Source organism: Nerophis ophidion, linkage group LG14, assembly GCF_033978795.1.
Source record: "Nerophis ophidion isolate RoL-2023_Sa linkage group LG14, RoL_Noph_v1.0, whole genome shotgun sequence".
Lineage (NCBI taxonomy): Eukaryota > Metazoa > Chordata > Actinopteri > Syngnathiformes > Syngnathidae > Nerophis > Nerophis ophidion.
The window spans coordinates 54,910,701-54,924,664 of NC_084624.1; the positions used below are offsets into that span (position 1 = coordinate 54,910,701).

The following is a 13,964-nucleotide window of genomic DNA, read 5'->3' on the forward strand; positions in this document are numbered from 1 at the left end:
ATTGTAGACGCAGTCTTAGTAGTTCACACACAATTTGATATTTTGTACACACTTATTTGGATCTTAGTGGATCAGGCCCATTGTGTGGCTGTAGGCACCCTCCAAATATATGTTTTTGAGTTAGCTCCATAAGAAGTGTCATCACATAAATCATCGTTCACCTGCTTGAAAAAAACATCACTTTTCCCATTTTCTCATGCACTCCAGATCATAAATGAACTTGTTATATATAGTGAGTTTACGGAACACACCCGAGCTGTATTTACTGTGTGCTTTTAAGATAGTGACCATGCAAAATGAGTGTGGTGGAAATGTCCCATTGTTGTGGTGTGTTCTTCAAAAGGTGGATGGATGGTACTTCCGTGGGGTACCAGAGATGGGACGAGGACCAACCTGATCCCAACTCCTACGACCAGAACTGTGTTACCTTGAACTACTTTTTGGGTGAGTCCTTTCAAGAGAACTGCGGGTGGAACGTCATTCCTAACTTTCCACTTTGCTCTCAGGCTTGTGGCGTGGTTCCAACTGCGGCGAGGAGCACCAGTTCATGTGCAAGCGCGGCTCATCGGTGCCCGTCAACACCACTGCCAGCCCCACCGTTCCCCCGAAAGGCGGCTGTCCGCTTAAATGGACCAAATTTGACTCCAGGGTAAGTTGAGGGGCCAACTTTAAAAGTCACGTTTAGACCACAATTTCAGGTTCTTTTGGCTTTTGATGACTATTTTTCGAAGGGTATTATAATATAGTTCAAGTTAAAGTACCACTAGGTGTGGTGAAATTACTCTCTGCATTTGACCCATCCCCTTGTTCACCCCCTGCACTGCAAAAAGTCAGTGTTCATAAACAAGAATAGAAAATACAAAAATGAGGGGTATCTTATTTGAATTAAGCAAAATTATCTGCCAATAGAACAAGAACATTTGGCTTGTCAAGAATTTTCAAAACAAGTAAAATTAGCTAACTTCAATGAAGCCCAAAATACCTTAGAATAAGTACATTCTCACTAATAATGTCATGTTCTGTGGTCACCTTTTGTTTCGTTATGTTCTGTTGGTTTAAGACTCTTTTTAGTTCCTATTTACACCCCATTGTTTTGTCACCATGACGACCGATTAGCTCACCTGTACTCATTTGGACTCAGGCACTTGATTTGTTTAGAACTCACGCACCTGTGTTAATCATGTCACTATTATTTAAGCTTGTAGTTGCCAGGCAGTCGGGCTGGCGTCATTGTTGTTGCTCCATGCTCTGTTCACTCTGGTTATGTATCGCTCTGCTCATTTCCTTCCAAGTAAGTTTTGTTGATTTATGTCACGTTTAGCGAGTCTTTTGTTGCATATCCATAATTTTGCTTTTGTGGTAGTTTTTGTTTTTTAGCCAAGTTTGTTCTCCGCCTTTAGTTTGCACTTTTTTTATAGATACATTTAGATTTGTCTTTACCTTCACGCCATGTCCCGTCACCTTCCTTTGCATTCCGGGAAAACAAACCACACCATAGTCCACGTTTTGACAAATAACTGTACTACTAAAGAGTACATATTTTTCTATTGTTTCATTGAAAATAAAACAGCAAAGTCCATTTGGCTGTCATCTGTATTAATACGAGGCACAATTGTGTCAAAGTCAGGATTTTTTATTTCATGCTTGAAATAAAAAATTCTTACTTTGAAAAAGCAGTTTTATACTTGTGTTGATGACACAGCTTTGCAACACTTGAGATTCTAGTTTCAAGCAGGATTTACTCAAAATACAGTGGGGCAAAAAAGTATTTAGTCAGCCAGCGATTGTGCAAGTTCTCCCACTTCAAATGATGACAGAGGTCTGTAATCTTCTTCATAGGTACACTTCAACTGGGGGAGACAGAATGTTAAAAAAAAATCCAGGAATTCCCATTGCAGGAATTTTAAAGAATTTACTTGTAAATTATGGTGGAAAATAAGTATTTGGTCACTTCAAACAAGAAATATCTCTGGCTCTCAAAGACCTGTAACTTCTTCTTTAAGAAGCTCTTCTGTCCTCCACTTGTTACCTGTATTAATGGAACCTGTTTGAACTAGTTATCTGTATAAAAGACACCTGTCCACAGCCTCAAACAGTCAGACTCCAAACTCCACTTTGGCCAAGACAAAAGAGCTGTCAAAGGACACCAGGAAAAGAATTGTAGACCTGCACCAGACTGGGAAGAGTGAATCTACAATAGGCAAGCAGCTTGCTGTGAGAAAATCAACTGTGGGAGCATTTATCAGAAAATGGAAGACAAACAAGACCACTGATAATCTCCCTCGATCTGGGGCTCCACGCAAGATCTCATCCCTTGGGGTCAAAAAGATAATGAGAACCTGGTGAATGACCTGCAGAGAGCTGGGACCAAAGTAACAAAAGGTTACCATCAGTAACACACTACGCCGACAGGGAATCAAATCCTGCAGTGCCAGGCGTGTCCCCCTGCTTAAGCCAGTGCATGTCCAGACCCGTCTGAAGTTTGCCAGAGAGCACATGGATGATACAGCAGAGGATTGGGAGAATGTCATGTGGTCAGATGAAACTAAAATAGAACTTTTTGATATAAACTCAACTCGTCGTGTTTGGAGGAAGAAGAATACTGAGTTGCATCCCAAGAACACCATGCCTACTGTGAAGCATGGGGGTGGAAACATCATGCTTTGGGGCTGTTTTTCTGCTAAGGGTACAGGACGACTGATCCGTGTTAAGGAAAGAATGAATGGGGCCATGTATCCTGAGATTTTGAGCCAAGACCTCCTTCCATCAGCGAGAGCTTTGAAGATGAAACGTGGCTGGGTCTTCCAGCATGACAATGATCCCAAACACACCGCCTGGGCAACGAGGGAGTGGCTCCGTAAGAAGCATTTGAAAGTCCTAGAGTGGCCTAGCCAGTCTCCAGACCTCAACCCCATAGAAAATCTGTGGAGGGAGTTGAAAGTCTGTGTTGCTCGGCGACAGCCCCAAAACATCACTGCTCTCGAGAAGATCTGCATGGAGGAATGGGCCAAAATACCTGCTACTGTGTGTGCAAACCTGGTAAAGACCTATAATAATCGTTTGACCTCTGTTATTGCCAACAAAAGTTATATTACAAAGTATTGAGTTGAATTTTTTTTATTGGCCAAATACTTATTTTTGACCATAATTTACAAAAATTCTTTAAAATTCCTACAATGTGAATTCCTGGATTTTTTTCCACATTCTGTCTCTCACAGTTGAAGTGTACCTATGATGAAAATGACAGACCTCTGTCATCATTTGAAGTGGGAGAACTTGCACAATCGCTGGCTGACTAAATACTTTTTGGCCCCACTGCAGGTCATCAAATCTCAGCAACAAGCTGTAATATCTTACTGAGATCATTTAGGACCAAAACCCTCAAAACAAGTAAAAGACTGAGATAAAATCTGCTTAGTGAGAAGACTTATCTCATTAGACAGAAAATAAGCAAATATCACCATTATTTGAGATATTTAATCTTAGTTAGATTTCAGTGTTTGCAGTGTGGGAGGTGAGGGGAGCAGTGAGCAGCAGCGGTGGCCGCGCCCGGGCATCATATTTGGTGATTTATCCCCAAATTCCAAGCCTTGATGCTGAGTGCCAAGCAGGGAGGTAATGGCTCCCATTTTCATAGACTTTGGTATGACTCGGCCGAGGTTTGAACTCACAACCTACCGACCTCAAGGCGGACACTCTAACCACTAGGCTACTGAGTTGGTAATACCTTTGTCCGGAGGCACCAAATGGGTCATTAAAGTTAAAATAACGTTTTCTATTCATTTACGTTCTGAAGAGACAACTTTTTTTTTTGTTACACTTGAATGTTAAAAACTGCATTTTTGTCGTCTTATTTTGAGCGTCGGTTCTTTCCGTGAATGTTAAAAAGAAGCTTTTCATATCTTGTCTTTAAGGGTTGGTTCACATTTTTTTTTTATGCTTTAATTTAAAAAAATGACCCCAAAAGGGAATAAGTGGTAGAAAATGGATGGATGGATGTTTTTTTTTTATGTCTGGAATAAGCGGTAGAAAAAGAATGGATGGATGTTTTTTTTTAATGTCTTGTTATTTAGGTCGATTATTTGTTTGCTTGAACGTTAAAAGCAGAACGTTTTTATGTTTTATTATTAGCGTGAGTTAACTTATTTTTACGCTTCAATGTTAAAAAAAAAAACAAGCCCTTTTACGTCTCAATATTAATAAGGTCGATTAACCTTTTTCTTATGCTTGAATGTTAAAAGTGAAGCATTTGTTGTTGTTTTTATTATTGAGGTCTAATCAGTCATTTTTACACTTGAATATTAACTACATTTTGTATAAACTACATGAATTTTAATATTAAAACTAAGCATATTTACCTGGTAATCTTAAAGTGCTTGATTTATTTTTAGACTTAAATGTTAAAAACATATTTTTTATATTAAATCCAGGCTTCTCTATCTTATATTGAAGTGGTTGACTTCTTATTACACTTTGCTGTTAAAATTTCAATGGAGTTACATCTTTTGCACTTAAGTGCTAAAACCCGACTGTTTTTATGTCTTATTATACAGTATGTCGTGGGTTACTTATTTTTCATCTGAAATAACTCTTTTTACTAAATCGTGCGACCTGTGGCGTATTTTTTGATTGGCTTCTCGTCATTTTCTTGAACCAACAAGCTATTAATGAGATGCACTGTGAGATATTCCACTCTACTATTACAGCCCTGCGTCGGTCCGTCTGTAAAATGTGCAAAAGCAGGATTAATAACTGCTGTGTTTGTAGTGTTACAGCATCAACAGTAACCGGAAGACCACCTGGGAAGAAGCCAGGAAGCAGTGCATCACCATGGGAGGGAATCTAGTCTCTATCGCCACCAGGCGCGTGCAAGGTTAGCACCTTGGGTCCTTGTGTTTCCAGTAATGACATTAAAGCAGGGGTAAATGGATTAAATGGTAAATGGGTTATACTTGTATAGCGCTTTCATACCTTCAAGGTATTCAAAGCGCTTTGACACTACTTCCACATTCACACACATTCACACACTGATGGAGGGAGCTGCCATGCAAGGCGCTCACCAGCACCCATCAGGAGCAAGGGTGAATTGTCTTGCTCAGGACACAACGGACGTGACGAGGTTGGTACTAGGTGGGGATTGAACCAGGGACCCTCAGGTTGCACACGGCCACTCTCCCACATGCACCACGCCGTCCCAGGAATTCTAGCTAAAAATATACTTCCCAACGCCGCCCAATCTCCTGAATTCGGAGGTCTCAAGGTTGGCAAGTATGCTCTATTTTATACTTGCCGACCTCATCCCGCGGGCCGGATGAAACCCGTTCACAGCCCTGCATTCAAGCACAGGAGTCGTGACGAAGAGAATGTGTGAAAATGAATAGTAGAAGATCATTCCGTCAGAAATGAACGCATGAATGGCCCTTCTCTACGCAGCGTTTTTGACCACCAAAATGGCGGAAGTGTCTTCAGACCTGTGGATCGGCTTGAACAGTTTGACTCAGGACGCCTTCTTTTGGAGCGACGGCAAACCCAGACAATACACCAACTGGGTCTATTCCGTAAGTGCACTTTTGGAATGTCACTATCCACTTCACAGCACCGGATTGGAAAAGAGAGAAGTGCAGTTTTTTGATATGTTTTTGAAATATTTTTAGGTGAACAGACGTCGCCAGGGGAGTTTTTACCAAAGATGGAATGAGGTAAGACTCCCCATTTATTCCGTAAATGCGATAAATGGTATTTAACAATCCTAACTTCCTGTCCTGCACTAGGAAAATTGTGTTCTCATGACAAACAATCCCGCCCATGGAATTGGAAAATGGACGATCAAGTCCTGCAACGACAGCAACGGATTTATTTGCACCAGGAGTCTCGGTAGGATGAGCTGTTTTTTTTTTTCAAAGGCAAAAGATTACACATTTGTTAAAAACTCCTGTTGTATAGAGGATCTTTGACCAGCGCTTTTGCAGTCAGTCCTTAAAAGATCTTTGTAACAGAAGTGTTCTGCTGTTTTTGAGGATCAACTGCTAAAATTGGAGTCAAAGTAAATCTGAGACCAGCGTTTTTGCATTAGAGCCTCAAAAACAGCTGAGCCATCCTGCCATGTAGACAATTTTAGTCTTGCAATTTTGCAGTTCATTGTTAAAAACAGCAGTGCACCCCTGTTACATACAATAATGGATCTTTGACTAGCAATTTTGCAGTCAGTCCTTAAAATATCTTTGTAACAGAAGTGTTCCGCTGTTTTTGAGGATCAACTGCTAAAATTAGAGTCAAAGTAAATATTTGACTGGCCTTTTTATTAATTTGATTCTCAAAAACAGCAGAGTCATTCTGCAATACAGACCATTTTTATCTTGCAGTGCATTGTTAAACAGCAGTGCACCCATTACATACAATAATGGATCTTTGACTAGCGCTTTTGCGCTAGTCAAAGATCCATTATAAAAGCATTTGCGGTTGGTCCTTATAAGCAGAACAGCGCACTTCAGTTCAGTTAGACAGTCTTTGAGAAGTGTTTTTGCAGGCATTGCTCAAAAACAGCAGAGCACTCTTTTCCAAAGTGTTTCTTTGACTAGTTTTTGGCAGGTGGTCCTTAATAACAGCACAGCCGTCTTGTAATATAAAGGATCTTTGACTAGCATTTCTTAAATTGGTTCTAAAATAAAAAAGCAGCCGAACACTGTTGTTACATTGTAGATTTTTGGCCATGGTTTTTGCATTAAATTTTCAAAAACAGCTAAGCTGTTCTGTCCAGCAGAGCTGATTTTTGGAGTTGATTCTTATACCCAGCAATGCACTTAGAGCAGGGGTGCCCACACTTTTTCTGCAGGCGAGCTACTTTTCAATTGACCAACTCGAGGGGATCTACCTCATTTATATATATCATTTATATTTATTTATTTATGAAAGAGACATTTTTGTAAACAAGTTAAATGTGTTTAATGATAATACAAGCATGTGTAACACATATAGATGTCTTTCTTTCACAAAGACAAGAATATAAGTTGGTGTATTACCTGATTCTGATGACTTGCATTGATTGGAGTCAGACAGTAATGATGATAACGCCGGTTTTTGGCATCTAATTCATCCAGCTTCCATACACTTTACAAGAAAAACATTGGCGGCAAATTCCGTAGCTTGCTTGATTGACATTCACGGCACCCGAGGGTCTTGTGAGATGACGCTGGCTGCTGCCAGTTCATTATTAGGAAAAAATGACCGCCAGTTTTCCCAGACTCTGTATTTAGTTAGCGCAGGCAGCATGAAGCAGGGCTTTTATTGTGAAGATAGGAAATGTGCAGTCGGCCTTTAGAGTTTTGACGGAAGGTACGGCGCGAGAGTCTGTTGAAATAAAAAGTGTTTCTGGCCTTCCTCTCGGTCATATTTTCATAATAATGATCTTGCAGCAGCCAGCGTCATCTCACAAGACCCTCCGGTACCGTGAATGTCATTTAAGTGACGTCTTGGTGAAGATTGATGATCACTCATTTTTAGGTCTATTTTTTTTAAAAGCCTGGCTGGAGATCGACTGACACACCCCCCGCGGTCGACTGGTAGCTCGCGATCGACGTAATGGGCACCCCTGACTTAGACAAAGGATCTTCTACCAGTGTTTTTGCATTACATTCTCAAAACCAGCACACTCAGTTAGACAACCTTTGAGAAGTGTTTTTGCAGGCATCCCTCAAAAACAGCAGAGCACCATTTTAACAAAGAGGGTCACTGACTGGTGTTTTTGCAGGATGTCCTTTAAAAATATAGGGGTGCTCCTGTTGGAGGGTTTTTAAATAGTATTTTTGTAGGAGATTCTCAAAAACAGCAACGCTTTCTTGTGATGTAGTGGATCTTTTGTAAAAAAAAACAAAAAAAAAAACTGCCGATCACTGTTGTTACATTGTAGATTTTTGACCAGTGTTTTTCCATTACATTCTCAAAACCAGCGCACTCCAGTTAAAACAATCTTTGAGAAGCGTTTTTGCAGGCATCTCTCAAAAACAGCAAAGCACCTCTTTAACAAAGTGTTTCTTTGACTAGTCATTTGCAAGATGTCCTTAAAAATAGAGGGGTACTTCTGTTGGAGGGTTTTTGAATAGTATTTTTGTAGGATATTTTCAAAAACAGCAACGCTTTCTTGTGATGTAGTGGATATTTGACAAGCATTTCGTAAATTGTTCTAAAAAAACTGCCGATCACTGTCGTTACATTGTAGATTTTTGACTTGGGCTTTTGCATTACATTTTTGAAAACAGCTAAGCTGTTCAGTCTAACAGAGATGATTTGGGAGTTGATTTTTAAAACCAGCAATGCCCTCAGACAAAGGATCTTTGACCAGCGTGTTTGCATTACATCTTCAAAACCAGCGCACTCTCCAGTTAAAAAAAATTTGAGAAGCGTTTTTGCAGGCATCTCTCAAAAACAGCAGAGCACCTCTTTTACAAAGTGTTTCTTTGACTATTTTTTTGCAAGGTGTCCTTAAAAATAGAGGGGTGCTTCTGTTGGAGGGTATTTGAATAGTATTTTTGTAGGATATTCTCAAAAACAGCGACGCTTTCTTGTGATGTAGTGGATCTTGGACTAGAATTTTTTCCGTTGGTAATTCTCCAATAAAACGTTTTTTAAATAGAAAATAAAAAAAACAATTTCAGTCCACACGTCGTTCACTTGGGTTTCTCCCCCTGGACAGACTCGGGTATCCCGTCCCAGCCCGAGCCGGCGGTTCCCAACATCTACATGACTCTGGGAAACGACAGCATCAAGGCGGTGACTGAGAAACTGAGCTGGGACGAGGCCAAGAAGCACTGCGAAGGCGATAAAGCTAAGCTGGCGAGCCTGAGGAACGAGTGGACGCAGGCCTACGTGGAGCTTTTGGCGTTAAACCTCAAAGCCCCTCTTTGGATCGGACTGAACAAAAAGGAGGTACGCCGCCCCCGAAAGCGAGAAATGATACCTACGTGCATTCAAAGGTAACATATTCATCCGGCGGTCAGACCGATGGTTATTTTAGGTACATAGACGGCTGGCACATGCCTTTCGCCAGCTGGGACGAAGGGGAGCCGAGCCAGGACCGACCTTGTGTGTACCTGGACCTGAACGGCAAATTTAAAACGGCATTGTGCAACCAGACCATGTACAGCGTTTGCATGCAGTCCACAGGTGACAACTCCCCCCCCCCACAGCACGACAAATCATCACTGGCGTTCCTTCGCAGTCCTTTCTAATCTCTCAACATCTGTATGTTTTTTCACCAAATCCAGATGTGCCGCCAACGCAGTCTACCAGCTACCCGGGGCTTTGCCCCGAGGAGGGCATGGTGGACTACCATCAGAGCTACACTTGGCTGCCCTTTAAGTCTCATTGCTATTTGTTTGTCACTGACGAGATCGAATGGGCGGACGCGGCCTCCAGCTGCGTGAGACACGGTAATAACCACAGCCTAGACACCGTATTTATCCGACTATTTTCCCTGGCCACTTGATCCAGCTCTTCCCGGGGGATCCCAAGGCGTTCCCAGGCCAGCCGGGAGACATAGTCTTCCCAACGTGTCCTGGGTCTTCCCCGTGGCCTCCTACCGGTTGGACGTGCCCTAAACACCTCCCTAGGGAGGCGTTCGGGTGGCATCCTGACCAGATGCCCGAACCACCTCATCTGGCTCCTCTCCATGTGGAGGAGCAGCGGCTTTACTTTGAGTTCCTCCCGGATGGCAGAGCTTCTCACCCTATCTCTAAGGGAGAGACCCGCCACACGGCGGAGGAAACTCATTTCAGCCGCTTGTACCTGTGATCTTATCCTTTCGGTCATGACCCAAAGCTCCTGACCATAGGTGAGGATGGGAAAGTAGATCGACCGGTAAATTGAGAGCTTTGCCTTCCGGCTCAGCTCCTTCTACACCACAACGTATCGATACAACGTCCGCATTACTGAAGACGCCGCACCGATCCGCCTGTCGATCTCACGATCCACTCTTCCCTCACTCGTGAACAAGACTCCTAGGTACTTGAACTTCTCCACTTGGGGCAGGGTCTCCTCCCCAACCCGGAGATGGCACTCCACCCTTTTCTGGGCGAGAACCATGGACTCGGACTTGGAGGTGCTGATTCTCATTCCTGTCACTTCACACTCGGCTGCGAACCGATCCAGTGAGAGCTGAAGATCCCTGCCAGATGAAGCCATCAGGACCACATCATCTGCAAAAAGCAGAGACCTAATCCTGCGGTCACCAAACCGGAACCCCTCAACGCCTTGACTGCGCCTAGAAATTTTGTCCATAAAAGTTATGAACAGAATGGGTGACAAAGGACAGCCTTGGCGGAGTCCAACCCTCACTGGAAATGTGTCCGACTTACTGCCAGCAATGCAGAACAGGCTCTGACACTGATCATACAGGAAGTGGACTATGTTCTGACACTGATCATACAGGGAGCGGACTATGTTCTGACACTGATCATACATGGAGTGGACTATGTTCTGACACTGATCATACAGGGAGTGGACTATGTTCTGACACTGATCATACAGGGAGCGGACTATGTTCTGACACTGATCATACAGGGAGCGGACTATGTTCTGACACTGATCATACATGGAGTGGACTATGTTCTGACACTGATCATACAGGGAGTGGACTAAGTTCTGACACTGATCATACAGGGAGCGGACTATGTTCTGACACTGATCATACAGGGAGTGGACTATGTTCTGACACTGATCATACAGGGAGCGGACTATGTTCTGACACTGATCATACAGGGAGCGGACTATGTTCTGACACTGATCATACATGGAGTGGACTATGTTCTGACACTGATCATACAGGGAGTGGACTAAGTTCTGACACTGATCATACAGGGAGCGGACTATGTTCTGACACTGATCATACATGGAGTGGACTATGTTCTGACACTGATCATACAGGGAGCGGACTATGTTCTGACACTGATCATACAGGGAGTGGACTATGTTCTGACACTGATCATACATGGAGTGGACTATGTTCTGACACTGATCATACAGGGAGTGGACTATGTTCTGACACTGATCATACAGGGAGCCAACTGCCACAATAAGACAGTCCGATACCTCAAAAAGGCAACAAAAGTCCCAAAAATGTTGAAAAATCCCACCCGGGTTCGAGTCCCACCTTTCCACCGCACGGCCCTTTTGTTGTTGTCTAAACCAAAATTGCTTCCTATCGCCAAGGGGGACTTCTGGCCAGTATAGAAGACCCCGAGGAACAGGACTTCATTCAAAACCACATCGAGGTGTTCCAGGACAGCCACAGCTCCTTCTGGGTGGGACTGTACAAAACCCACAAAGGTACTTTCTGCCACACCAGGGCAAAAATGTGCAAGAACAGATTCTGACTTAACGGATGCTTGCTTGCTTGCTGGCAGGAACGTGGATGTGGTTGGATAAAACTACACTGGACTACACCAACTGGTCTCCAGGTGACAACGAGAGAGACTTTGGGGAGATAAAAACCGCTGACGGGACTTGGACGTCCGGCAGCAAGTGGCATGACCGGGCGTACATCTGTGAGACCCCCAAAGGTAGCTCGGACCCCGTTTACCAAATGTAACCACATCAAGAGTTGACGTTTGCTTTCTGATTGTCCAACAGTGATGCCCACAGAAAAGGACCCGGAATCACGTGAGTTCCTTCGTCTTCTCTTCTTACTGAGCAGCACTCCTGTCATATAGAGGATCTTTGACTAGCTTTGCTCTAGCACCTTCCCCAACTCAGCAGTGCACTCATATTACATAGTGGATCTTTAAATGGAATATTTGCATTAGATTCTCAAAAACAGCAGTACACTCATATTACATAGTGGATCTTTAAATGGAATATTTGCATTAGATTCTCAAAAACAGCAGTGCACTGATATTACATAGTGGATCTTTGAGTGGAATATTTGCATTAGATTCTTATAGCCTTTGGTGTGACTGGGCCGGGGTTTGAACTGACGACCTGCCGATCTCAGGAGGGACACTAACCACTAGGCCACTGAGCAGGTTATTGAGAAGATCTTTTTCAGCGGGTACCTCAAAAACAGCAGAGCGCTCCTGTCACATGGTGGATCTTTGACTCGCCCCCTTGTTGATGTGTGCAGAGCCCCGAGGGGGTCCAGATTCCGGCTCCCGTGGGCACACCAGCCTGATCGTGGTGCTGATCATCACCCTCACCTCCTCGCTGATTGTCCTCGCCTTCTTCCTCTACAAGAGGTCTTCGCGGTCGCTGCCCACCTTCGAAAACCCGCTGTACTTCGGCCGAGAGCGAACGCAGCCCGACGTGGTGGACACCAATAAACTGATGGAGAAGGCCGAGGAGGAGATCCCGGAGCCCATCATTGCTCTGTGATCCAGCAGTCGGCAGAGTCCTGGTGGGACGTAAACACATCCTGCCCTCCATCTTTGTGTTCTACTGGTATATAAATCACTAATTTAATAAGAAGCGGGAGTTTCTTTGAAGTCGACCGCGTCCGACCTCATGGAACTGAACTGTTTAGGCTCTGGGACGTCTCATGGGAAGTGATTGGGTCGTGGTCTGCCGTCTGCACACGGAGGCAGGACGTGGTCGCGCCCTACTGTTGGTGTACGTCGCTCCGAATGACAATTCAAACATCCACCAGGGAATTTTAGGGGGTAGGAAACTTTTTTTTTTTTTAAACGCTCAAGGATCAATCATCTTTCCAAACAATGTTGACAGGAGGTTTAGCCAAGTTGGACACTGATCAAGTCTGCCGTAAAAGCCACGGATTGACCGGCCGCTCTTCAATTTTCTTATCAGGACAAGTTGTAAAATCTCCGATTCGTCTTAACTTTTTTCGGCGTCCGATGCTGCCCCTTGAAACACCGATTTGCTTTGCCTTTTCTCTCCTGAGACACCACAACCATTCATTGACTCGCACTAGCATCTGTTAGCCCAGCTACTGTGGTTGGGATCGTACATTTTCTATTTTTTGCTTTTCAATATCTGATCCAGGAAATGTATCCAGCGATAACGTGCATTTTGATGTAACTCTAGTAGCTGCTACACGCTGAATGCTAAAGCTACAATTTGGCCACACAGAACCCTTGGACTTACCAGTAAATACACTCACACTCCCTTCTCACAGTTCATCAACATTGTTAGCCACCTGTTGTGTGTGTTTAAGTAGCGCTCTGTCAACCAACATCAGTACATAAAGTTGTCTGGTACAATTCTCCAAGATTAAAGTCCGTCCATTCATTGTGTCCCGTGTCCACATTGGCAAACTGTATACTGGACCATTGCAAGCTGAGGTATTTTCTTCGGGAGGACCAAGGGCCTGATTTACTGAGATCTAAATACCTTGCACTATCAATCAATCAATATTTACTTATATAGCCCTCAATCATGAGTGTCTCAAAGGGCTGCACAAGCCACAATGACAGATCCCACATCAGGGCAAGGAAAAACTCAACCTAATGGGATACAGTAACAATGACAAAGCTTGGAGGGTTCCCCAAGGCGACCGGTGCAATGGACGTCAAGTGGATCTAGCATAATAGTGTGAGAGTCCAGTCCATAGTGGATCTAACATATAGTGAGAGTCCAGTCCATAGTGGGGCCAGCAGGAGACCATCCCGAGCGGAGACAGGTCAGCAGCGCAGAGATGTCCCCAACTTATGCACAGGTGAGCGGACCACCCCGGGTCCCGACTTTGGACAGCCAGCGCTTCCTCCCTGGCCATCAAACCTGTGTCTCACCCTCCAAGAAGGAGAGGGGGGCAGAGCAGAAAAGAAACGGCAGATCAACTGGTCTAAAAGGGGGTCTATATAAAGGTTGAGTATAAAAATGAGTTTTAAGATGAGACTTAAATGCTTCTAGTGAGGTAGCATCTCTAACTATTACCGGGAGGGCATTCCAGAGTACTAGCCTGCAGACTTTTTCTGGATTCTGGGAACGCTTCAGGATCCCCCGGGAGGAGCTGGACCACGTGG

General features: G+C 43.8%; 2 protein-coding genes across 2 annotated transcripts in view; one reads left to right on the forward strand and one right to left on the reverse strand.

Moving 5' to 3' along the window:
• The window catches only part of mrc1b (mannose receptor, C type 1b), a 49,349-nt gene extending 36,114 nt beyond the window's left edge, over positions 1–13,235 (forward strand). Inside the window, exons 19-31 of the mRNA XM_061921076.1 lie at positions 344–444; positions 507–649; positions 4,768–4,873; positions 5,434–5,558; positions 5,655–5,699; positions 5,772–5,874; positions 8,690–8,922; positions 8,994–9,159; positions 9,261–9,425; positions 11,203–11,319; positions 11,397–11,552; positions 11,623–11,652; positions 12,113–13,235. Of these exons, the coding sequence (XP_061777060.1) occupies positions 344–444; positions 507–649; positions 4,768–4,873; positions 5,434–5,558; positions 5,655–5,699; positions 5,772–5,874; positions 8,690–8,922; positions 8,994–9,159; positions 9,261–9,425; positions 11,203–11,319; positions 11,397–11,552; positions 11,623–11,652; positions 12,113–12,360 (1,738 nt within the window). The 3' untranslated portion in view covers positions 12,361–13,235. The remainder of the gene's footprint in view (positions 1–343; positions 445–506; positions 650–4,767; positions 4,874–5,433; positions 5,559–5,654; positions 5,700–5,771; positions 5,875–8,689; positions 8,923–8,993; positions 9,160–9,260; positions 9,426–11,202; positions 11,320–11,396; positions 11,553–11,622; positions 11,653–12,112) is intronic.
• si:ch211-106h4.4 (MAM and LDL-receptor class A domain-containing protein 1) overlaps positions 1–13,964 on the reverse strand; it is a 208,028-nt gene that overhangs the window by 177,811 nt on the left and 16,253 nt on the right. The window lies entirely within an intron of this gene.